The following is a 25,917-nucleotide window of genomic DNA, read 5'->3' on the forward strand; positions in this document are numbered from 1 at the left end:
ATACCCAATAGAAATGCATACATTGCATATATGCTCAACAAAAGATGTATTTAAGAATGTTTATAGGGGCACTACTTACTCATCATGAGCACAAACTGACCCAAATGCCCATCAAGAGTTGAGTTGTGGTATAATAACAAAACAAGATACTGTATTAGATTGAGATGGAATAAACTAGTGCTACATGCAACACATGGACAAATCTCATAAACATGATGAGCGAGAGAAGCTAGGAAAACACAAGAACTTGGCTCGGTACTACTAAGTGAAAGAAGCCAGTCTGAGAAGCCTACCTATTGTATGATTTCAACTATATGACGTTCTGAAAAAGGCAAAACTATGAAGAAAATAGAAGGTTCAGGATAACCAGGATTGAGGATTGGGGATGGAAGGATGAGTAGATAGAGCACAGAGGATTTTGGGGTAGTGAAAATGCTCTGTATGATGCTATAATGGTGGATACATTTGTCCAAACCCATTGAATGTACGACCCCAAGAGTGAACCCTCCTGTAAACTACAGAGTTTGGGTGATCATGAAGCTTCAATAGGTTCGTTTTGCTTGTTACAATTGTGTAACAAATATACCACCCTGGTGGGGAATGTTGATCACAGGGGAAGCTGCGCATGTGTGGAGGCAAGAGGCGCATGGGAAATTTCTGCAGTGTCCTCTTAAAACCGCTATAAAAAATAAAATGTGTTTAAAAAAATAATTATGCACCGTGTAATTCTATATATAGATAGATCAAAACCAAGCAAAACTAATATAAAATGTTGGAAGTCAGCAGACTGGTTCCCTTTGGGGGAGAAGTGGGTGGAAGGGAACATAAGGGAGCTTCTGAGGCAATGACTAGGTTCTATTTCTGGATTTGTGTGGATTTGTGAAGGTATGTTCACACTGAAAATTCAGTGGGCTGGACAGTTAAGATTTGTTCATTTTCCCATATATGTTACACTTCAATAAAAAAATGTTTTTCAAAGATACATTATTTTGAAGTTAATGACATGAGAAAATTATGTGGAAATAACATTATTCATACTATCATAAAATGCTACTCAAGCCTGCACCTTTCCCTTTGAAGTTCACAGGAGGGCTTATCTCTAGAAGCATATTTGAAAAGTGATCGATTTAAAAAGTGCTGGAATGGCTCCAGCCTGGATCCATTGTTAGCAAAGGTATCTGGCAGAAAGCTAAATGCTACTGGATCTCCCAAGATGAATTTAAAATGACTGTGCTTAGAAGAAATGGGAATAGCACTGCGCTGCTAAAGAAGAAAATATTTGTCTTCAACGGTGGCCGAGATTAAAGAACCATTTTGGGGAGTTGTTTTCTTAATTTGTTTAATAGCCACACTATAAGGAATGTCCTCTTTGTTCACTGATGCATGTACTGAGTCTCCCATATAAACAGAATAGCTGGATTTTAAGACAGTGGATTAAGTACCTAATGCAGTCATTCCTCCCACAATGTATCTAAAGAAATGATAGGAAAGATATTTTAGCAGGAGAAAGAGGAGAAAGGGAAAAGTAGAAAGAAGGAGAGGAAGAGAAAGGAGGAGGAGGGGAAGAGGACAGGAAGAGGAAGCAATAGTAGCAAGGTAGAGGCACTTGGGTATGGGAGTAGAAGGCGAACTTTCAATGAACAAGAATCTTTGAGGAATCTCTAGGACAGAAGCAGGCTGACTGAAGAGAAAAAGGGTAACACTAATTTTGAGCAAAAATCAATCATTGTGGAAGGTGGGTACCCTCCAAGTGGGTCTTGTTCCCAAAAGTGTCCAATACTAGAAGTGTGATATATACCTCACACTTAGAAGCAATGTAGCCATTTGATGAGAAACAGGATTTTTTTTTTTTTAAATGGATCAGGTAAAATCATCAGCTCACTTACAGGAAGGCCACAGTAGAGGAGAGTTCAATTCAGCATTCACCGAGTCTCTCTTTTATGGCAAGACTCAACTAGACACTAGAAGCAGTCTAATGGAAAAGAAACAAAAACCAAAAAAACAGCCACTGACCATGAGGAGTCCCAGCCTACTGTAGGAGAGAGGCCCATAAACGCATCACTTCAATATGATGCCATTAAATGTCTGGATGATATGGGAGGACAGAGGGCAAATCACTTACCCTAACCTTGCAGTTGGGGCAAAGGCTTCCTCCTCTTCCTCCCAGGAGGAGATGACATCTTACCTGAGCCTTGAAAACAGAAGGGAAGTCAATATGCCAGAGTAGTGAAGTATCGGTGTGCTGCGCAATGGAGCTTGTACGCAGGACTAACAAATGTGGATTTCATTTGGAAAATTATAGTAACTGAGAGGTCTTAAGTAGGATGGTCATTTGGCTAATTCTGCATTTTTGGATGTATCTCTAGTCATTAGAGGGTGAGCCTAAAGGGATAAGACTGATGATAGCAGGCAACCACAGAGTTGGGAGACAATTTCAGATGACTGAGGCAGCTGTAGCAGGGAAGAGGAAAGAGAGAGGACAAGAGGATAGGCAGATAGGATGAAAATTTTAAGAAAGGAAAACTTGAATAGTATCTAAGATTTGGACTTTTTGACAGGGAGGTAGTGATGGCACTCACTAGAAACTGGCACTACAGAAAAAGAAACAAGTTTGGAACAGGAAATAATTTTTCCATTTTGGACATGGTGCATTCCTGCAAGATCGCTAAATGGACGTATGCAGAAGGAAATCAGATTACATGGTTCTGAAATTTAGGGGAGAGGGATTAAGACGAGGAATATGGATGTGGGGAGTTATGGGCATCTAAGAGGCACTTGAACCCATGAAAGTAAGTAATAATCTCCAAGAAGAAAGGGCAGAGATTGAAGAGCGCTAGGCCAAGGGCGGAATTCCAGAGAACACTGACATTTACGGAATAAATAGAATAAAATCCCACAAAGGAGCCTATAAAGTAGAAAGGTTGGAAAATATGGAAAGAATCCTGAGAGAATGATGACTTGGAAACCAATAGAGTATAGAGTTTCCAGAAAGAGCAAATCTAATGCAGGAAAGAGGCTCAGTAAGTCCTGTGTTCCTTAAATCTGACAATATGGAGGTCACTGTTTCTTTGGCAAGAACAATTTCATTGAGGTATAGGGATGGGGAGCGGAGACTACTATGGTAGACGATAAACAACTCCAAAGGGAATGGGAAAGACTGAGTAGCAAGTACAGGAAGACATGAAATTGGAAGGTCCCACTTCCCATCTGTTTTAATAGTGGAAAAGACTCGATTCTGTTTATACATGGAGAGAGAAGAAAAATAGGTGGAAAATAGAGGAAGTGGAAGGAATTATTCATGGAGTAATGAGCTATAGCATCGTAGAGGGGATGGGACCCATAAGCAAGGCTAAGCAAGTAGAAAAGTATGGGTATAGTAAGGAGGGGACAAAAAAAAAGAATAAGAATTTTATTTATTTATTTCATGTTTGGTGGCCTACAGAATCTCGGTTGTTTCTGTGAAGTAAGAAGGAAGGTGTCCCATGATGGGAGTCATTGTTGATTAAGAGTTTTGAGGCAAGTGGTAAAGATTGGCCACAGTTCCTATGGGAGTGAATTGAGCAATCCCAAATAACAGGATTGTGCAGCTGTGTTGAGAACCCACAAAGATCATGAATTTATAGTCACCAGTCTGCACATTTGTGAGTTTCCCTTTTCTAGTAGTGCTCAGTACCCTGGGATAGTAACAGAGAGAATGAATTATGGTGTTTTTCCAGGGCTGGGATTTTGCCAGGAGAATGAAACAAAAGACAAGGGACCAGGGGGTTGAGGGTGTGGGTGAGGTAGCGATCCAGGTGACCAATGTGTGGTCTAAGCTAGATTCTTGGGCGAAGACAAAGCTTTCGTACTGGAGGTATCAAAGGACTAGAGACTGAAATAGAAAACTAAGCTGGAAAGATAAAAGCCTGTGTCAGAAACACAAGGGTCTGTAAAGCTAGATCTTGAATCGGGGTGAGGGGAGGGTGGGAGGCATTTGGAAATAAAGAGGCTAATGCATTCTAGGGAAAGAAAATCACATGTGTAAAAACAGATGCAAAGGGCAACATTAAGAATTCCAAGTGTGTGACTGGCCCACACATGCAGAGAGGAAAGTGACATAAAATAGAGGTGGAAACACACATTAAGGCCAGATCGTGAAGAGCCTAAATAGTTGAGGCCTTCGTTCCTCTACAAAGCTTGGAGCCTGCAGGAGTTCTCAGATGGAGGAGGCCCATATGGCCACAGCTGTGCAGGCCTGCCCTGAACGGGGACTACTCCGTCGGGGCTGAACTCCAGGCCAGGCGCTGCTTGCAAACTATTCCCCTTGTGCTTCTGCTTCAGTGCAAACAAGAGGATGCTTTCTGTCGCTCACATGCCCACCTACAGAGGAGGCCCCTTTTCCTGTGGATGCACCTGAGGGGTTGCCTTTCTTATTGGCTAACAGTGGCTCTGAGCCCACATAGATGGGCTCTTCAGGGTGACCTAGCTGGCTGGGGCGTAGAAGATGAACTAGACCCAGTATGAGGGGGCTCAGTGATTACCGCATGGAGAGCACAACCATGATCCCCATCACAAGGACCTGACCAAAGGTAGCAGCCAGGAAGAAGGAAGGGAGGCCAGATCCAGAAGAAAGCTGTATGGAATTAATACTGGGTGTTTTAAGGACATAGGGAAAGCAGGAAAGGGAAAAGTTGAAGATGACTTGGGGATTGATTCTCCCCACTGGGTCCCTAGATCTGCCCACAATTAATGTTCAACTCATATTTGTCAAATGAGGAAAAACAATAGAGCTGCAAGCAACGAAGACATTGGCAGGAGAGAGCTACCGTCTGTTTGGACGGAAGTCTATTCCTAGGGAACAGTTAGGCCTCCTGAATTCTTAAGTGAGTCACAGAGCTCAGAGCACTCACCTGGAAATTTGGGGGCAGGGGGGGGGTCCTTGCCTGAATGTTCCAATCACAGCAAAAGGTCTTAAATATCTCCGTGCCCATACTAGACCAATCAACTCAGGTGCTCTGGGGATGGGACGCAGACCTCAATATCCCATAAAGCTCCTGAGGTGATTCCAATACACAGTCAACTGCTCCCATAGAGCCTTGCAACCCCCGGTTCTAGATTTCCAGACATGGTCATCAACACACCACCACCAAGAGCGGGGTCAGAGGCAGGGCAGGATGGGTGAACATATCTGAGCATCTTGTCACAGTAAACCCTCCGTGTCTTATGAAATCTTGGTGCATGGTGGCCACTTCTTCAAAATTAATTCCCACATCTTGGCAAAAGATGAAAAAAATTAAAGAAATCCATCACGTTGTTTCACCAATGTTAGGAAACTGAATTATAGACAAAATATGGTGCAACATGAGGCCGCCTTTTAAAATCATCGTTTTGAAAAATAAACATGTACGGGTTTGGAAATTATTTTAAGACTCCTGATTTCCTGCTAAGGTTATATGTGTTCCGGGTGCCAGAGAGACCAAATACTAAAAAGAAAGGTTTTTACAAATCATTTAAGTAAGAAAGAGAGTATTTTTGTACAGAGTTTTAATGTTCTCATTCTATAATTTTTAACTCAAAATTGACATGAAACCAAGAAGAGCATTGCTAATCAAAGAGTGGTCCAGGGAAGCGTCCTTCCCAGCACAAGGCGGTTTTTTACTGATCCACAACAGATAAGAATTTGAGAGTAAAGATTTGGAAATTTTTATAGTAACTGAATAATCTCTGTCAAATCACATAACAAAGTATTCAGCTCCTGTTTTATGCATTTTAGTGTTTTCAGTTCCCTTTTCTAGTAATTAATTTTACTATTTTTTTAAAAAAAAGAATTTTAAACCCACGGCAAATTCAGAATTCTTTAAAGTTGGTCTTTCAGGATGGATAGTTTAGTTTGGGAAGCACCGAGCTAGAGGCCCCGTGTTCCACTTAACTATCAACGCAAAGGTTAACACAAGAAAAAAGGGAATGCAGACAAATTCTTTTTTACCTTATCTGCTTTGAATTTATATTTCAGAGGCCCACTTTCATTTTACCCTATTGATATTAGAAGCTGTTTTTCTGCCATAAGCTTACACGCATTGCTTGGAAGCTCTTTAAAAGAAAGCAGACTCGGGGCGCCTGGGTGGTTCAGTTGGTTGAGCATCCAACTCTTGGTTTCAGCTGAGGTCTGATCTTGCAGTCGCGGGTTTGAGCCCCACACCAGGCTCTGCATTCGCCGGGGAGTCTGCTTCAGATTCTCTCTCGCTCGCCCTCCCCACTTGCTGTCTCCCAAATAAATACATTAATTAATTAATTAATTAATTAATTAAATCTTTAAAAAAGAAAACATATGTCTTAGAAAATAGTGGTAAAGGGACAGTTTAGCAGCATTTGCTCATTTTCTGAGAGGAACCCCCAGCATCAGGTAACACAGAGACGTTACTAAATCATTTTGGGAAGGGGACACACTCTTTAAGAAACAAGTCACTCAAAAAAAAAAAAAAGAAAGAAAGAAAGAAACAAGTCACTCTTTTGACTGGAAACAGCTAGCAATACTCTAATAGCGTAAACTACTCATCCAGGGACACTAGAGTTTAAATACAAGGAAGCCTGCCACGCAGACATTAATTCTCCCAAGACCATGCAGCTTGTGAAGGGGGAGAGTCAGGATTCAAACCCAAGACACTACACACTTGTTCCAGGGGAAACCCTGGGAGCAAAGGCTTATATAAGTTGCACTGCCAGGAACCTGAAATAGGATAATAAGTCAAATAGGATAATAGGATAATAAGTCAAAACAACAATGTTTATGAATCTCCTTAACATTTAATTCCCTTGTTCTAGTTAGAGCTTTCTGCATATAGACAAGAGCGAAGGTTGTCCCAAACTCATTTGCACATCACGCAGGCAAACCCAAGAGGCCAGGAAACTTCGTGCCAGCCCTACCAGCTGCCTTGACGTTGGAACTGGTTTGATCAGGGTTGCTAATCAACGTGCTCCCAAAGCAAACCCCCTTGATTCTTTTAGGACGTAAGTGGGCTGTCAACGAGACATAAGTGAGCACCTCAGATCTCTCTAGACGTCGCAGGGATTGTACATCCCCGTGAGGAATCCAGAAACTTCATTGAGTAGTTTAATCCATGTCTGTTCAGTGAACTAATACACCTTTGCTACTACACAGCAATATCTGCATGACAAATTTAAATTGCTAATCAATTATTTGGCACTCTTACCTCGACCGAAAATCACCCCGATTTGTAATAAATGGAAACATAAGGGTTTTTTTAGTGTGTATTTTTGGCATGGTTTAGCTTGTGCTTGAGAATATAGCATTTTGCTCAGCTATAAACTGCTCAGTAGCAGATAATAAAATTTATAATTTTTTAAGCATACATCTGAAACATTTAAACTGAATAATTTATCTCCCTGTATATTGCTGACTTGTTAAAGAGTAAATGATCAATCCCTCAATTCTTTCCATCAATGATTAAAAGTTAATATTTAAGGACTCCTGCGTGGCCGGATTGGTTAAGCGTCTGCCTTCAGCTCAGTTCGTGATCCCGGGGGTTCCGGGATCGAGTCCCACGTCTAGCTCCCTGCTCCTTGGGGAGTCTGCTTCTCCCTCTGCCCTACTCATGTTCTTGCTCTCTCTCGCTCAAATAAATAAAAATCTATTTTTTTAAAAAAGTTAATATTTGATAAAGGAACCAAGCAATCCATACTGACATCAACTGGTCAGACGCTATGGGGATGGCCACTTAAATAACAGGAATAATTCGGATTTTTTTTAAAGCTCATGGGTGAAATAGGTGAAGGTGGTCAAAAGATACAAACTTCCAATTATATGAGAAACAAATTTCGGGGGATATAAGGTACAGCAGGATGAATATAGTTAATAATTCTGGGTTGTTTATTTGAAAGTTGCTACGAGAGTAAATCTTAAGAGTTCTCATCGCAAGAAAAAATGTGCGGTGATGGATGTTAGCTTAACTTAGTGCAGTAATCGTTTTGCAGTATAGACATATATCACTTCATCACGTCGGACGCCGAAAATTAATACCATGTCCTATGCCAATTGAGTCCATTTTTAAATAATTAATAAAAAGCCCATTGTCTTATCCTGAGCGAAGTTTTAAGTTTGTACACCTGACCTGAGATCATAATGAATCCTGAATATAATCTGAATCTTCAGGTTTGAGCAAGGAGGACTTTTTTTTTTTTTTTTAAGTCAACCTTCCGCTGACTGTTGCATAAAGTCTTAGCCGGTCTTGATGACAATCTGTCCCACCACCGTAGGTCTTTTGTCCTCTGCGATACAGATGGCAGATGTCAACCATGCTGTGGGGTTATGTGGGAGACAGTAAAGAAATAGAAACATAAAAAACAGAATAAAATCTAATTACACGGCGTTTCCCTTAAAACAAAAATTGATTGAGTTCTGCCCAAAGTGGCTTGTTTCCTGTGCCAGGAACTACTGTGCCGGCCCAGCAGGAAGTGTGCTACGGAGCAGGATCACATTACACCCTTGTTTTATGGTTCATTTCACGTATTTAATGCAATCCGAGAACCTGCAAAGGGAACATGTTAGAAGGAGGGAATAGGCCTTTTTTTGTTTTGTCTTGTTTTGTTTTGTTTTTTTAAGTTTTCTTGAATCAAAACAGTGGTTTGTACAAGGTGCTTGTAGCCTTGCAGAGCTGCATGCTGAAGACGTTGCTCTTTGTGGCCAAATTCAGAGCAAGATGCAACGTAGGGTTCTGTCCCAGCCCGAGTTACGCCTGGTCCCTCTGCTGTCTGCCTCATGTCATTTCAAACATGGGGTGGGGGGAACCCTGGGTAGCTCAGCGGTGGAGCACCTGCCTTTAGCCCAGGGCCTGATCTTAGAGACCTGGGATCGAGGCCCACGTCGGGCTCCCTGCAGGGAGCCTGCTTCTCCCTCTGCCTGTGTCTCTGCCTCTCTCTCTCTCTCTCTCTCTGTGTCTCTCATGAATAAATAAATAAAATATTAAAAAAAAAAAAACCACGGGGTGGGACAACCATGCCCGGGAACAGTCTGGATCCTTTGCAGTTCCTCTACTGTGGCACAGGGCACCCGGGATGCACGGGGCTGCGGGGAGGCTGTGCTTCAGAGGCAAAGTAGCAGCTCACCTGGCAAGCAGAGGAGTGGGGTGGTTTGGCTGGTTTGCTTGAAAGCGTGTGCAGCAAGCGGCTGGACTTCCCCGCGGTGGCGCTCGCAACCCCTCACGTGCTGTCTGTCCTTCCTCTCCAGGGACCTCAGTATGAACAACATCAGCCAGCTGCCCCCGAGCGCCCTGGCCCGTCTCCGCTTCCTGGAGGAGCTGTAAGTACCGCCTCGCACTTGCTGGGGGACCAGACGGACCAAGGCCCGAGAAAACAAGCAAAAAAAAAAAAAAAAAAAAAGCTGTCAGCACCAACAATCTTGGCACATGAGGAAACACTTAGTTGGGAGGGGAGGAAAGAAAAAAAGAATTGCCTCTGATTCTGGAAATCAACTTATACAAGAGTTTACCATGAGGCTACAACTTTCTAAGGTGAGACCCGGCCAAACAAATTAAAATTTTAAAACAAAAGCTGTTTAAGAGCGCTGGATGTCTCTTTGGAAAGAGTTAAGCAGCAGGATATTAAAAGTTTGAATACCGGCTCATGTTTATTAAAAAAAAAAAAATAGCAAGTAAAGCTATAATCAAAACCAAAAACTGCCGCTCGGTTCGGGTTGTGACGGAGAGGACGGAGTCCACGCTCCGTGGCACCGAATCGTCGCGGCCTAATCACTTTTAATCACTATTTTCCGACTCCCTAATTGAGGTGCCCTCAAGGCTTGAGCAGAAAGACGTGAAAGCCACAGAGGACTTGAGGCCGGGCTCTCCCAAAGTCACTGCAAAAAATAAATAAATAAGTAAATAAAAAGGGAGGAAGCTAAAATTAGCTAATGATACACAGAAGAATCTTGATTGAGTCTCGTAATCACTTGCCAGAAGATGAAAAAGAACTGTATAGTCCAAAAATCTGCATTTAAAAATTCATGTGATCCTCTTACCCTTTGGAGTGAGGGAGGCCGAGGGAGCCCCGTGCAGTCGCAGGCGCCGCGAAGAAAGCTTGGCACCATGGCCCGAGTCAGTCCTCCCACTGCTGATTAAAGGAGTTGTGTGGAGGCAACGACCTCTTTTGAAAATACTTATTTCATAAATCCGGGAGTCAGGGTCCAATCTGGAGAGTGATTGTAATGATGCAAGTGCTGCGTGATCCACCGCGGGAAGTGGGAGGAATGTTCCATCTTAACCACATGACACTATGTCCACCTTTTCAGAAGGAGGGTATTCTCAAGTCTCCCCCCTTAGGGTTTCATCTGTATTTTTGATGGCCTTGTATTTTTAGCAAGTGCTGTTGTTTTACTACTGAAATCAGTTGAATATCTGCCCAGATTATTACCCAGGGATACGGTGGGGGCCGGGGGAGGGCTCAGATGATGAGACTGTCCAGCAAGTTTGTATCATTTGTGGGTTTTCGCTCGGGGTTGTCCAGGCTCCCCTTCGCCCCTCTTCTCTTTTCTCTCTGGCGATTTCCATCACTGAAGAGTAACCTTGGTCAGGGCCGAGTCCTCCTCATCTTGGTCAAGGCTTGGATGTTATAAATAACCAGCATTTTTTTGCTGGATGAACCCACGCGTGAATGAATACTGAGAAAACAGGACACGTGAACAGTTAGCTGCCTTAGGAAAAAAAACGGATGGGATAGACACTAGCCAATATTTCTAAAGGTTACCTGTAGCAAATTTCAAGTAAGGTTTTTCTCCTGATTTCCATCCTTCCCATCCTCCCTTCCTCACTGTAATTAATACATGATGCTCAGTCCCATTTACACCCTCCCAGACCGTATTTCGAAGGTGTGCATTTGCTCTGCTTTCCTCTTAAATGTCCTCACGCCCCGCGATGGCACAGGCCTGAGTCCTGAGTCAACATGCACCTCAACTGTAGACCACGAACTGAATCAATAAACCATTCACTTCCCCAAGGACTTTGTTCAGCAGAGTTCCTCCCTCCTCGACCCAACTCATTCAAAATAACTCCTCTTTCTTCATGAAGTAAACGTTAATTCTGTTCCAAGGCCGTTTTTTCAAAAGGTAATTGAGAAAACTCAAGGAAGAAAAATTAAAAAAAAAAAAAAAAGAGGGAGGGGACTACCCTTTGAAAAAGATATTTTTCTGTATTGTCTTAGTTTTATATCTGGAAAGTCCATTAAGCGTGTCGACCATGGAATCACGGAATTTCAGAAATCGCAGGGACCCTTAAAGGGCTATTCATTCTAGTTTTTTCATTCTGTTCTGGAATTCCCTCTGCTGAGCTGGCTGACTTGCGGAATTCAAAAGCTAGACCGCTTTCACATATATAATCCTGTGTTGCATCTGACTGATGTTTCGAAGACATCGTTTTTCATTTCGTGGCAGAAGGGCATAGTATTCATAGAACCTGGAGAAATGCTCAACTCCCCTTGGTTTATTCCTTTGTTCCCAAGGCTAATTTTAGGGTGTTGTCTTTAAAACAAAACAAACCATAACGAGAAAGCACCTGTTTTGCAGAGCGTTGCGATTATGCCTCAGTTAGATTGCTGATCATTTCTATCAGACTTAGCTGTGCTTAAGTCTCTCTTCTCTTCCAGAGTGTAAGAGCTTCAAAATAATGACATGTTATATTATAAGGACAACAAATAGTGGTTTACTCTGTACCAGGAACTTTCAAAACACTATATACACGTTTTCCCACTAAACCCTCCTAACAGGAGATCCCTGGGGGGTCAGCAGTTTAGCATCTGCCTTTGGCCCAAGGCGTGACCCCGGGGTCCCGGGATCGAGTCCCGTATCAGGCTCCTTGCATGGAGCCTGCTTCTCCCTCTGCCTGTGTCTCTGCCTCTCTCCGTGTGTGTCTCTCATGAATAAATAAATAAAGTCTTTATAAAAAAAATAAAAATAAATAAACCCTCCTAACAGCTCCATAAACGTAGTTTGTTTGTTTGTTTGTTTGTTTGTTTTTAAGAAATGATGAACAGAGAAAATAAGGAACTGGTTCCAGATCATGCCCATAAATGTAGATTTTTTTTTCTTTTCTTTTCTTTTTTTTTTTTGTTTTTTTGTTTTTGTTTTTGTTTTTTAAGAAATGACGAACAGAGAAAATAAGGAACCAGTTCCAGATCATGCGATGGTTAAGTGTCAGGGCTAAGATTCAAACCCACCTTCGAAGCTACCCTCACAAAGTTGAGGGAGGCTTAGGAATTGCACATGGTTTGTCCGTGCATTTCTCTCCCCTAACAGGGCCTAGAACAGCAGTTTGCACAGTTGAATCCTTTAAAGTGTTGTGTTAAACTGAGTTTGGTAATGATCGGTCTGTCATATTCTCTGTCTGTGCGTTTGTGGAGGAATGAAAAAGAGACAGTGATTCATCCCTCATCCGTCCCCGGAGCTTGACAAAGGTGTCACAGTTTAAACTCCTCTAAGAGGGATCCCTGGGTGGCGCAGCAGTTTAGCGCCTGCCTTTGGCCCAGGGCGCGATCCTGGAGACCCGGGATCGAATCCCACGTCAGGCTCCCAGTGCATGGAGCCTGCTTCTCCTTCTGCCTGTGTCTCTGCCTCTCTCTCTGTGTGTGTGACTATAATAAATAAATAAAAATTAAAAAAATAAATAAAATAAATAAACTCCTCTAAGAATCCAGAAAATCCTAAAGGCACTCACTGGCTCCGCATTTAGAAATACACGGTTATTACAATCACTGGAGAAAGTGACTGCCTGAAGCACGTGTTTAAGAAGAATAAAAGCGATCACCGTTCATGGTCTCCCCTTCCTCGTGACATTCTGGAATGCTTCCTACCTGTGCCACGTGTGTTGGCACACTCATGTCCTGCTTATCGTTTGTTATTCCTTTTCCTAACTCTGCATGGTGACCAAACATGCACAGGCCAAATGTCCTGTTGTGGCAAAGAGGAGGAGAGCCTTTTCCTTCCGGAAACAAAAGCAAAAAACAAAAATCGTATGAGTGTGGCAAGGCTGCGCTGTGTAGAGAGAAAAAGCACAGTATTTAGAGGCAACACGCAGGACTCTTGTCCTGTCTCTGCCATTCCCTAGCTGATAATCCACTTGGCCCCGCTGGGCCTGCGAGGGTAGCAGTGAGAGCTACCTGCCTGCGTCTTGGGATGTCTCTGAGAATCGAATGAAATGATGATGAGAGAACTTTGCTAGACTCTAATTCATGCCCTGAGCTGTATTAGCAAAATGGGAGCACCTTCGGGAAGATTCTAACCTCCCTCTTTCCTATTTCCTGAGCCCGATTGTGCGGCCACTCGGGGATCCAGGACTTGGGAAGGAAAAGTTGTTTCAAGCTGTGAACTCTAAAGGGTTTACAGGATCAGGGCGGGATGGCCCTTTACCACATTGGGACAATCCGTGCACTCATTGCGTTTCTCTCCAACAGTGTCTCTCTTGGTTCTGTTGATTTGGTTCTAACAAGGACTTGTCTTCATGTTCGCTCTTTGGACAAATAAAAGATCCTACATTTGAGCCCTCAGAGCGTATTTAGATGAGAAGAGCTAATGGGAGAGCATGCCTAGGGCGGACATCTACTGGTCCCATGAAACTTAGGTTCGTAGGCTGGTGAAACCAGAGGGGAAAATGAACTGTTACCATTTTAAACAGTGTGCGTTTGAAGGCCTTTGTTTCCGAGGAGTATTTTAAAATCTTTCCAGATTCTAATGCTATTGGAATCAAATACTCGATTTAGCCGTCAAGGAAACATGAGAAGCTCTAGGGAGGTCTGTTTTTAAGTTACTATTGTTCCTTGGAACTATTTGCTCATATTATGGTTGGCCTTGAAGAATCTCTACATAAATAGTAGATACCGATTATTGCAGATGAAATGTGTAATGAGAAATACCACCAAACTTCCTGAAAGCACAATCTATGCTTGTTACTTCTGCTTCCTCATCATGTTGCTGAAAGTGCTGAGAGCTGTCCTGCCTGTCTTTTGAGATTTTTTTTTTCCTAAGGATCAAATGAAATGATGATGAAAGAACTTTGGTAAACTGTAATTCACATACTGGTTGTGTTAGTAAAGTGGAAACACCTTCATGCCCGTGAGTAATCTTCCTGCCCCTTGGCTTTGTCACAGTGCTCAGTCCCTTGTCTTTGTAGGTCTGGCAAATGATGAAAAATGCTGCCTCTTTGAAATTCTTTTTCTCTATTGTTATTTCATGGCAGTTATTTTGGTTCTCTTCCAAATGTCTACCCATATAGCTAGAGATAGACATTTAAGGAGCTGTCCCCGGGTGTGTGCACACGTGTATGTACCTTTTGTTATGACATTTTTGGCAGTGTTCTGCAAGTGCCCTACCTCTCTGGCTCCTCTTCTTTTTCTCTTTAGCATCCTTTCCCCTCCACTCCCAACTCCTATAAAATGTAGGTGTTCCCCAGATCATTGCAGTTCATTTCATTGTTTCCTTTCTCAGGTACTTTTTCAGTTCATTCATTGAATACATCTTTATGGAGCCACCAGGAATGTAACAGAGAAGAGTTGCTATGGTTCACCCGCTCATTCAATAGGTCCCCATCCCAGGGGAGCTCACAGTTTAGTCGGAGACAGATATACTCAGTGAGGAAACCAGCACCTATGCTATTTGTATCAAGAGTGAGGAAGAACACAAACACAGGTGGAGAATAACTAACAAGAGAGGAAAAGGATCAGAAAGTATCTCTAAGAAGATGACATCTAAACTGAGATCAGGAGATCAGGAGAATGAAAGGACATTGGTGGTCCTAAGGGCTGGGATAGAATGTTTCTGGCAAAAGAGTAGTGTAAGTAGAGGTCTTGAGGTAGGAAAGAACATGACATGTCAGTGGGCATGGAATAAGGTCATCAGGGCTGAAACATAGTCGGAGGCAGGGGGATTGACACAGGATGAGGTTGGAGAAGCAAAGACGAGATCATGCACGACCAATCAGGCTACGTATAGAATTCAAATAAGAGCAGCGGAAAACCATTGGAGGGTTGCGTAGAGCTAGTGAAGCAATAGGGTTTATGATTTTAGAAGATTTCTCTGATTTCTGTGTGCAGAAGAGATTGGGGAATTACAGAAGCAGAGGAACCTGATAGGAGGCTACAGACCCATTAGGAGACAACTGCAGTTGTCTGGAAAGAAACCCAAGAGTTGAACTATTTTTGTTAAGATAGATGACCACCAAATCAATATTTCTTTTGTCTTTGACCGCTGCACCAGTGGTTCTCAAAGCATGGTCCCTGGACCTGCAGTATTGGCACCTCCCGTGGACTTGTTAGAAATGCAAATCCTGTGCCCCATTCCAACCTAGTGAATCAGAAATTCTGGGATTGGGCCCAGGAAACTGCCTTTAATAAGCTCTTTAGGTGATTTTGATTCATGATAAATTTGAGGACCATTACTCTAGGCCAGGGGTTCTTGAATTCTAGTGAGATCAGAATCTTCTGGAGTGCTTGCTAAACCTATCACTGAGACCCAACACAACATTTCTTCACCAAGTTGGACGTGGGAGGGGAAGATGTCAAGAATTTGCACTTATATAACATTATCAGGGGATGCTGGTACTACTAGTCTAAAGTCCACATTTTGAGAATCATCTGCCAAGTGACACTTCCACCTAGCCTACCAATACTTTAAAACCTAACAAGTGCAGAACCAGATTTCCTCGTCCAGCCCCCCCCCCAACAAGCTTTTTCTCTTGCCTTTCCTGCTTGCCATCAGCATTCTTACCCAAATTTGTGATCACTGTGTCTGTCACTCCTTTTGTTCTGTAATTCTTTCTCTCACCCCCAGTATCCGCCAATTTCCAAGATCCAGAACCCACAATTCCACAACTGTCTTTCCCATTCATTTGCTCAATTTTATCACCACATAGTTCAGGTTCCTACTGTCTCTTCTGGATAACTATTAAAATCCATTAAATAATCACCTCTCCTAATTCTCCAACAAGTAATGAATGAATCATCGTTTCTGGGAATGGAAACCATAAAGGCCTTTTGTTGATCTTATCAATATTATACTGAGAGAACTATTTCAGAGTTTCCCATCTTCGCATATGCATTAGTATCATCTGGAGCATTTTTAAAACTACTAATTACTGGGACTTATTCCCAGAGATTCTGCTATAATGGGTCTCAGTGGGGACCCAGACAGAATTTTTTTAAAGCTCTGCAGGTGGGCTGAGACCCACTGGGTTATATGGAAGCATCACAGCGCAGGAAGACAGTCAGGGACTCATCAGTTGATTGATAAGGGGGTCAAATGGAAGTCCGAAGGTGAGAGATGATTGTGAGTAAAGTTATGAGACTAGATGCCAGAAGACTCGTGAGAGGTAGTCAGTGAAACAGGGAATTCAATGAAGGGCAACAACTGATATTTTGGAGGCAGGGGATGTCTTGTTTTGTTACGTGTAGGACATCCAAATGGAGGTGTCATTAACACAGTTGGAATGTGAGTCTTGAGCATGGTGACTGTGTTCCAGAAATAATGACTAGAGAGTTGTTTACAAAGAGGTGATTTGCGGGGCACCTGGGTGGCTAAGTCAGTTAAGCGCCTATTGATTTTGGCTCAGGTCGTGATCTCAGGGTTGTAAGATCAAGCCCCATGCTGGGTGAGGAGCCTGCTTAAGATTCTCTCTCTCCGTCTCCTTCTGCTCTTCTCCACCCCTCTCTTTTCCTCTAAAAAACAAAACAAAACAAAAAAAGAAGTGATTTTTGAAGGTGCTGGGGCAGATGAGAACCTTGAGAGAAGGTATAGGCTCTGTGTTTCCCAGTGTGGCCCTCACCCATATTAAAATCACCTGGGCTGATACAGATCCCTGAATCCTTCCCCTTAGAAACTCTTGATTCACTAAATCTGGGTTGAGGCCTGGGGATCTGAATTTTTTGTGGCTTCTCAGGAGATGACAATACACACTAAAGTTTGAGCACACTAGACAGAGAAAAAAGAAAAGATGTAAGGACAGAAACTTGAGGACCACCTATGTTTGGAGGATGAGAATTAAAAGAGGGCTAGCGAGAAGAAAGAGAGACTGCCAGTGATAGTGGTGAGAGCAACAAGGTTGCAAAGATCTGGAGAGCCATCAAGGAATCTGAGTAAGAAGCAGTGAGTACGGTTTTCTTCTGGCCTAAACCACAGTGATGCAGCTATTTGTGTCCTTGTGTTCTTCCTGTTTTAGATGGATTTTTCCTGACCAACCTAAGTTCCGGAGCACCCTACTTTTAGCCAAAGTAATGGTTAAAAACTCAAATTTTTGAGCCAAAATGCTATGATGAACCAAATTCTCTTGTGTAAACTTTTCTATGTAAGCATGAGCAAATAACCTCTCTTAGGCTCATTTTCCCCTCTGTAAAAGGGGAATAGTCGTGTTGTTTAATATGATTTTATAACAATTAAATAGAACAATATATGGAAAGTACTTAACATTGTGCCCGGCGCTTATGAATTAACTAATAAGGGGTAGATACTACTTTTACGCCACAAAGCACCGTATGTGGCATATTGGAAGTACTCACAGGAAGGGCACCTGGGTGGCTCAGTCGGTTAAGCATCTATCTGCCTTTGGCTCAGGTCATGGTCTCAGGTTCCTGGAATTGAGCCCTGCACTGGGCTTTCTGCTCAGTGGAGAGTCTGTTTGTCCCTCTGCCCCTCCCTCTGCTCGTGCTCTCTATCTCTCTCAAATAAATTTTAAAAAAAAATTTTAAGTACTCAAAGAAATTGCTGAATTTAAATTTGATACATAACGAAGGAATATTCTTCAGCTATTTCTGGTCTGGTTATGTGACTGACCAGGCATCTTGGAATAGTTATGCCAGACCAGAAGCAACTGTAGCACGATGGCCAACTGTCTTTAGAAACAAGATCAAATGATCCATCAATACTTATTGATTCAGGGGATCCCTGGGTGGCTCAGCTGTTTGGTGCCTGCCTTTGGCCTCAGAACGCAATCCTCGAGTCCCGGGATCAAGTCCCGTGTCGGGCTCCCTGCATGGAGTCTGCTTCTCCCTCTCCCTGTGTCTCTGCCTCTCTCTCTCTCTATGTCTATCATGAATAAATAAATAAAATCTTTAAAAAAAAATACTTATTGATTCGGCTACCTGCTCTGTGGGAGCAGTAAGATTCCTGACCTTAGGAATCTATAATCCAATGGGGTAAACTACAAATAAAAAGGTAGAAAATGAACCTTCATAGACATAAAATATGTCCTACACGAAAGTTGACTGTGGACTGAAGTAATTAAGGGAAACCTCACAAAGGAGTTAATATTGAACTTTACTAGTCTGTGATTAAAGAAACCATAGGACTTTATGCCCTCTGAAGTATTATTCTCTGTTACCCTGAAGAGTTCATTTATTCACTCCAGTGGTCTTAGCCTTTGAAACTTGAAATCTGAATATCATTATCCTAATAATGAAAACAAAATGGATAGCTCACAAATACACAGAAAAAAAGAACGATTTTTGACTGGACTTGACCAATGGGATATGCTTAACTTATGGAGGAGGAGGGATGGAAACCATATTTTTTTTTGAAAATCACAATTTCTTGAAACATATTAGGAAAGACACTTATTTCTTCCAATGGGAAGAAAAAGAGTTGATAGGATTTCAAGGTCCTTGCATCCAAGACTGCTAAATAGGCTTCAGCAAACCTTACCAAAGATGAATACCAGTGGGTTAATGTCTAAGCATCTGGGCCCTTCTGAGTAGCGTGGACATCTTATAAAAGAAAACCCACCACGGTGAGCTTGGTCAATTACAAAGATGATGCATTACATCCAGCAGAGATAAGATTAGTAGATGACATCTCATTAAGAGTTTCATCCTATTTATGTCTAACTCTTCATCATCCAGACACTTGGCTCCTTTAAGGACAACCCAAAGCCACACTCATCAATGGACGGGGTGGCCCCAAAAGCAAGAAGAGCACTTAATCCATAGAGTTGAATAATGAATGGCCAATCTGAATTGACCATGAGGTTTGTTTTCATCACTTTGTCTTTTGAAAGTCATCAATTACAAAATTATTACAGTTCTTGCTAATTTTATTATAGAAGAACTTTTTCACATGAGAATATTTTGATGCATCATGCAGGAATAGGAAACTTTAGAGATTTCATGTTTAAGTGATAGTTTAACTACAATTATTGATCACAACCCAGAAGAATGAAAAGACGTTTAGAAACAGTAACAGAGTCACTGGAAACTGATATCAGAAAATCACAGAGAAGGAAAACAGTACCAGAACACTGGAAATCAGCAGGTGTCATCCAGAGCTTCAGAACAGGAAGAGCGGGGGCAACTACTACCATCAAGCCTGATCTTAGCCATCACCAAATTTCTAGAACAAATTAATTTTGCAAGGATGGCATGTGTGCTGTCCGGGTCTCATGTACTCTGTAAAAAAATTGGAAAATAAAGCAGTAATTTCTAGGAGCGAAGCATGAATTTGCTAAGTAGTCAGAAATGTCTTCTTTTAATTAATTAATTAATTTATTTATTTATTTATTTTTATTTTTAGAGAGGGGGGTGTAGAGGAGCAGGAGAGGGAGAGAGAAAATCTCAAGCAGACTCCCCACACAGAGCCCGACTCAGAACTCGATCTCATAACCCTGAGATCATGACCTGAACCAAAAACCAGGAGTCTGACATTTAATGGACTGAGCCCCCCAGACGCCCTAGAAATGTCTTCTTTTAAATCATAAGGGTTATCATATTCAAGCTCATCCTGCTCTGATTATTTAAGTAGCCCTGCTGCTACATAACTGCTGTGCTCCCTAACAAAGACTACATTACGTGTAAGTAAAACTGGGCAAAGGACACTGGTTTCCATTTTACATAAAACCTTTCTGAGCTTTGGTATCTTTACCTACAAAATATGGACTATAATAATCTCTGATCTATGTCCTGCTATGAAGTAAGGGAAAATGAAAATGTTACACGGCGAGGGCAGCGCCTGGGTGGCTCAGTCAGTTTAATTGTCAGATTCTTGGTCTCAACTCAGATCATGATCTCAGGGTCCTGGGGTTGAGCCCCAGATCGGGCTTGTCTGCTTAAAAATTCTCTCCCTCTCCCCTCCTCCAATGCACCCTTGCTCCCCCTCCCTCCCTCTCTCCAAAATAAATAAATAAATCTTTTTTTAAAATGTTACAAAGAAAAAAATAATAATAAACTGATTAATAAGTAAATAAAATTTTAAAATGTTACATAGGGGCACCTGAGTGGTTCAGCCAGTTAAGCATCTGACTTTTTTTTAAGATTTTATTTATTTATTCATGAGAGACACAGAGAGAGAGAGAGAGAGGTAGAGACACAGGCAGAGGGAGAAACAGGCTCCATGCAGGGAGCCCAACGTGGGACTCGATCCTGGGACCCCGGGGTCATGCCCTGGGCCGCAGGCAGATGCTAAACCGCTGAGCCACCCAGGAGTCCCCAAGCATCTGACTCTTGTCAGTAAAACTAACAATAGAGGGACAACATGAATCTTACATCTGGAGCAGTATCTTTAGGAATAAAAACGTTTTTTTATGCCATATAAAAAATATATAAAAAGTCTTCCTTATTAAGTGGTATCTTAGTATAGAAATGAAGATGATGGAAGAGATATTCCCATGAAATAATTTTAGAAATAGGAAAAAAAAAAACTTTCAGACCAATGGTATGTGGGTCTCTGGGGCTGGAACAGTTGCCGGAGATTTGTTAGTTCAAATCATCCCAGGAAAGATGTGTGCACAGTTCTCATTATCCGTGTATTTGTTTGAAAGCCTTCTTTCCTCTATAGTTTATATGTATTTGATTTTAGAGTTCCTGAGAGCATCCCACATGGTGAAGAAATCAGAGGGGGACCCAGTGATTGCCGTCAATGGTTGTTTTTGTCAGTGAGCTGGGTCTTGCAGCAGCCCAGCAGGTAGCTAACAGCGCCACGTGAATCCCTTTAGGATGAGCTCCCCGGAAGCACAGGTTCCCGGGTCCACGGGTTAGTTGTGGATGCAGACTTGGGCTTCGCAGCCCTCGCCCAGGAAACAGAAACAATGCGTGGGAAGTGATAGGAAGGTATTTGGCCTGACAACGATTTCAACTAACAAGATAAGTAAATAAAAAGTTTGGACTCCCTCCCTTTCATCTCCAACGTCTGCATCTCAGGAACCATCAAGGCTCCTTGATGACCCTGGTGGCTTTGGTGGCCCAGGAGCCGAGCCCACGTTTGAAAGCTCTGCCCTGGACTCAGAAAGGTACCATTGAGGTTCGGGCCGCGAGCAGGGGCAGTTAGGGACCCTTGGGATGAAATGACCATTATCTGTCAGCTCAGTGTAACTGGTCAAGTCACATGTCACCAGCCAAGCCTGAGTGGGCCCTCGATCCGTAACCGGCTCCCACCCACACGCAGCTCCTTAGCAGGCTGCACCAGCACGTAGGGTAGCCGGCCAACGTGAGTGACCTACGCTATGGCCATAAACAGAAAGCGCTCTTCTTCTGGGGCAGCCTGTGTTTCACCCCGACCCTCGGAGGCTGCCGGCTGGGCCTCCCTGTCTCCTGCCCCACATGCCTGCGCCAGCGCCCCCACCTGACCTGCTCTGGTCACCCCCCCACACACACTTCCACTCCACTCTCGCCTTTAAAAGCTCCTGGCAGAAGGACCAGTTTAAGGCACAGATGCGGGGCTCCAGGGGGCTCTGTCAGGTAAGCGGCGGCCTTTGGCTCGGGTGATGTCCGGGGCCTCGGGGTACAGGCCAGCCTCGGGCTCCGGGCTCCGCTGGGAGCCTGCTGCTGCCTCCACCTCTGCCCCTCCGCTGCTCACTCGCTCTCCCCCTCCTCTTAAATGAAGAAATAAAATCTTCAAAAACTAAACCACCTAAAGCCCAGATCTGATGACATGCCCTCTCCTGGGCCGTGGCCGCCAGAGCCCTGCGGGAGGTAGGCCCGGGCGCCTCTCCAAGTCGCCCCTGCCCTTGTCTCCGTCTGTCACCCCGCTCCGGCTGTGCGGGCCTCCCTGTAGTACCCGCTCAGGGCCTTTGCACGACCGCTGCCCTCACCCAGGGGCCCGCGTGGCTCAAATGTCCGCTGAAACGCCGTCCCCGCCGAGAGGCTCCCGTGCAACCTCGGGGCTGAAATACTATCTCGCTGCCCCACACGCTGCTCGCCAGCCCCCTACCCTGGTGGGTTTCTCGGAGTGGGTCTCGTGTGGCGTGTTGCTGTGGCGTCGCCAACGACTGCGTGGCCCGTTAGCAAGGAGGCTGGCAGGGCCTGGGCCAGGCGCACCTGGTGGGGTCAGAGCTGGGCATACCTGGAGGGGTCCGGGTGGGGCGCACCTGGCGGGGTCTGGGCTGGGCGCACCTGATAGGGTCAGGGCCGGGCGCACCCGGTGGGAGCCGGGCCAGGCACACCTGGTGGGGTCAGAGCTGGGCATACCTGGAGGGGTCTGGGTGGGGCGCACCTGGCGGGGTCTGGGCTGGGCGCACCTGACAGGGTCAGGGCCGGGCGCACCTGGTGGGAGCCGGGCCGGGCACACCTGGTGGGGTCAGAGCCGGGCACACCTGGTGGGGTCTGGGCACACCTGGCAAGGTCGGGCCGGGCGCACCTGGCGGGGTCAGAGCCAGGCACATCTGGCCCCCCTCAGGCGTCCCCAGCACCCCACAACACAGGCACAGGCTGCCGGAAGGAAGGGGAAGGCCATGTCCCCCTGCTTCAGCATGGCTGTCGGGAGCACGGCGACAGCAGTGCCCCAGAGAGCTTGGAGTGTGGCTGCCAGCCACCATGCAAGGACCAAGGGAGGTCAAGCGAGGCGACGACGCCGCAGTCGGAACACTGGCTGCAAACGTGGTCCCTCAAGCCCGGCATCTAGAAAGGTCTGTGACAGGGGAGGCCAACCAGCCTCGCCAGCTGATTAATCTGACTTGAGGGCCGGGCGGCTGCGCCCCGTGAAGCCCTCGGGGGCCCAGGGCCACTTGCGCCTCCCTGTCCTTGCCACGCCTTCCTCGGAGGGCTCTCCAGGCCAGCGCTGCCCGCAGGAGCTCCCCGTCAGGCAGAGCGGAGGACAAGCAGCCTCTCTCGGGGGTGACCCAGGACCCCCCAACGGCGCTCCGCTCACAGCCCGGTGCGGCTGCAAGGAAGGCCGGCAGGTGTGGTCTCGAGCCGGGTGACTGGACAGTCCACTAAGCTCTGGGTACAGGCAGCTCTTCTGGAAGGAGGGGGCGACGGAGGCAGGGAACAGCTGGTGGTGTTCACTCCGATGTATGGGGCAGCCCCTTCAGGGCCAGGCGCTGCAGAAGGGCCTACCCTGGATACACAGGATTCCCACACCTAGGGAATAGCCGGTGTCATGTCTGTGACAGGACAAGTGCACACCGGACGCGAAGTGGCCAGTGAACCCACTAGAGAGGCACAAAGTGCCCCCAAAGCGGGGCCAGGCCAAGGGGAGGTTGCCCATCAAGCTTGGAAAGCGAAGTGATGCAGTCACTGAGAGGGCCGGGCAGGGAGAGCAAGGGGCCGGGGGGGATGCTGGCCGGGGGCCAGCGAGCCTCGGGTGCGCGCACTCCAGCACCCAGCTCAGGCCCTGGATGGCGGGGGCGGCTGAGGATGCGGCCTTCCTTTCCATCTGGCTTGGGAACCGGTGAAGGATGCTGAGCAGGGCAGTGATACGGTCAGAGTTGGTGTCCCAAAGACCACCAGCGGACGCAGGATGAGTGGGGGTGGGGGATCCAATGTGGGAGGCCGGCTGGAGGCCATCCTGGGAGCCTCAAGGGGTGTTCTAGAAAGACAACCTCATAGGAAACAAGCAAAACACCCGTGGACCCACCCCGGTTACATATTGGCTGACTCCCACGTCACCGACACGCAGTGGAAGCCTTCACCGTGCTCTGCGCTGGCGGCCCTCACACTCTTCTGACCACAGGCAGGAGGAAATCACTTTCTTCCCCGCAAGCCAGTTCCACCAACATATTTCTTTTTTTTTTTTTTTTTTTTTTTTTTTTTAATTTATGATAGTCACACACACGGGGGGGGAGAGAGAGAGAGAGAGAGAGAGAGAGAGAGAGAGAGAGAGAGGCAAAGGGAGAAGCAGGCTCCATGCACCAGGAGCCTGACGTGGGATTCGATCCTGGGTGTCCAGGATCGGGCCCTGGGCCAAAGGCAGACGCTAAACCGCTGCGCCACCCAGGGATCCCCCACCAACATATTTCGAAACAAAGTTTTCATAAAATGGTACTTTTACTAGAGTAGAAAATTCAGTCTGTGGTTGTTGTACTTTGGGTTTGTTTTTTTTTTTTTTTCTCGATTCTCTTCCAAGCCAGTCAATTTATGTCGGGTTTGAGAAAGACTCCCGTGGCCACCACACGGAAGGCAGGGGAGCACGCTGTGAAAGCTGTCCACGTCTCGACATGACTAGATTGGTTAACAGAAGGGAAAACAGATGAACCCAAGACGAGTCGGGGAAACCAGAGTTCCAGAGCTAGGGAGACCTGAATAGCTACGTTATCTCCATCTTTCATGGGATCAGGGAGGAAATGAAACTTAGAAATACAAACGTACTTGACAACTAGAGCAAGATGACAATTGTGATCTATTCTCATTTCAAGTCGATTTGACTTGGATCGAACAAATCATGCTTCCTAATGCACGTATGAAAAGCGCCATTCAGAAGTTCTGTGTATGGGATCCTACTTACGTCAATCCTCAGAGTTTAGGGGCCCCTGGGTGGCTCAGCGACTGGGCACCTGCCTTCCGCCCAGGGCGTGACCCCAGGGTCCTGGGAGCGAGTCCCGCATTGGGCTCCCCGCATGGAGCCTGCTTCTCCCTTTGCCTGGGTCTCTGCCTCTGTTTCCGGGTCTCTCATAAATAAATAAATAAATAAATAAATAAATAAATAAATAAATAAATAAAAAAAATCTTTTTTTAAAAAATGCTCAGAGTTTACTATTAGCGTGTGGACCCGCACAGGATGCTGATTGGAAGGCACACGCCCAATGGTCAGGGGACCATTTCAGTCCCATCAGGGGAACTCAGCAGAACTGAGTTCTGTCTCATTTGGAGATAATATCAAAATATGAATGTGAAGCTGTTAAGCCCTTCAGGAATAAGCGTCAGTCAAGTAGGCCCCTCCACCCTCTACCTCCATCTCCATCTCCATCAAGAAAACACAGGGGTGTCTTGATTCCCAGTGTTACCCGCCCCTCTCCAGTGTGATCAGCTCCGTAAAAGGTCCTGTGCTCTCCTGAGTCACTGTGTTGGTGGTGTTGGATTTTCCATCTTGTGGGACCATCGAATACCCAAGGTTATGGGACTTTGAAAAAGGACTGAACCGGATGCTCTGGGGGCCATACCTTGCCCATCTTTTTTGCATATGTTGCCACCTTGACTGTTTCCCACTCAGAAAAACATTATAGGCTTTTTAAGTTTTACCGGTTCATGATGTCAAAACCTTCCATTACATAAACCATGTTAATGTCTTTCATACTAAACACGCTTTATTGGTTTTCACTTTTTAAGGCATCGCTCAATCACACCGTTAATTAAGCTACTCTACCCTTTTCCGATAGGGTTTGGGGGAAAGAAACAGTAATAGTCTACATTCTTATTTGCCAACAAGTAAGAAAGTTGGGTATTTTGTGAGATAATTGCAACAGAAATACTCTTATGTTACTTATGCTTATAGAGGTTAATTGTAAAAATCATGTGACCATCACATTTGGACGATACAATTTTTGAAGGATATTATGTGTTGCTAACTTCTGTATAAAATTTTTTAGAAAAAAAATAAAATAAATAAAAATTTAAAAATAAAAAAAATTTTTTAGAAAGGAGAACTGCATATAGTCTAAGCTAGTAAATGATTTATTGTCTGATAGGTCATGTATTATATGCCTTCGCAGGCATCTCTTTTGCCAGTTTTTTTATTAGAAATTTACACAA

The 25,917-nt window shown here is 44.7% G+C and overlaps 1 protein-coding gene across 1 annotated transcript in view; it reads left to right on the forward strand.

Annotated features, from left to right (window-relative positions):
* Nucleotides 1–25,917, forward strand: part of LGR5 (leucine rich repeat containing G protein-coupled receptor 5) — a 128,049-nt gene that overhangs the window by 47,884 nt on the left and 54,248 nt on the right. The window contains exon 2 of the mRNA XM_077913842.1: nt 9,224–9,295. Coding sequence (XP_077769968.1) covers nt 9,224–9,295 — 72 coding nt within the window. The remainder of the gene's footprint in view (nt 1–9,223; nt 9,296–25,917) is intronic.

Source organism: Canis aureus, chromosome 11 (genome assembly GCF_053574225.1).
Source record: "Canis aureus isolate CA01 chromosome 11, VMU_Caureus_v.1.0, whole genome shotgun sequence".
In the NCBI taxonomy this organism is placed as follows: Eukaryota; Metazoa; Chordata; class Mammalia; order Carnivora; family Canidae; genus Canis; species Canis aureus.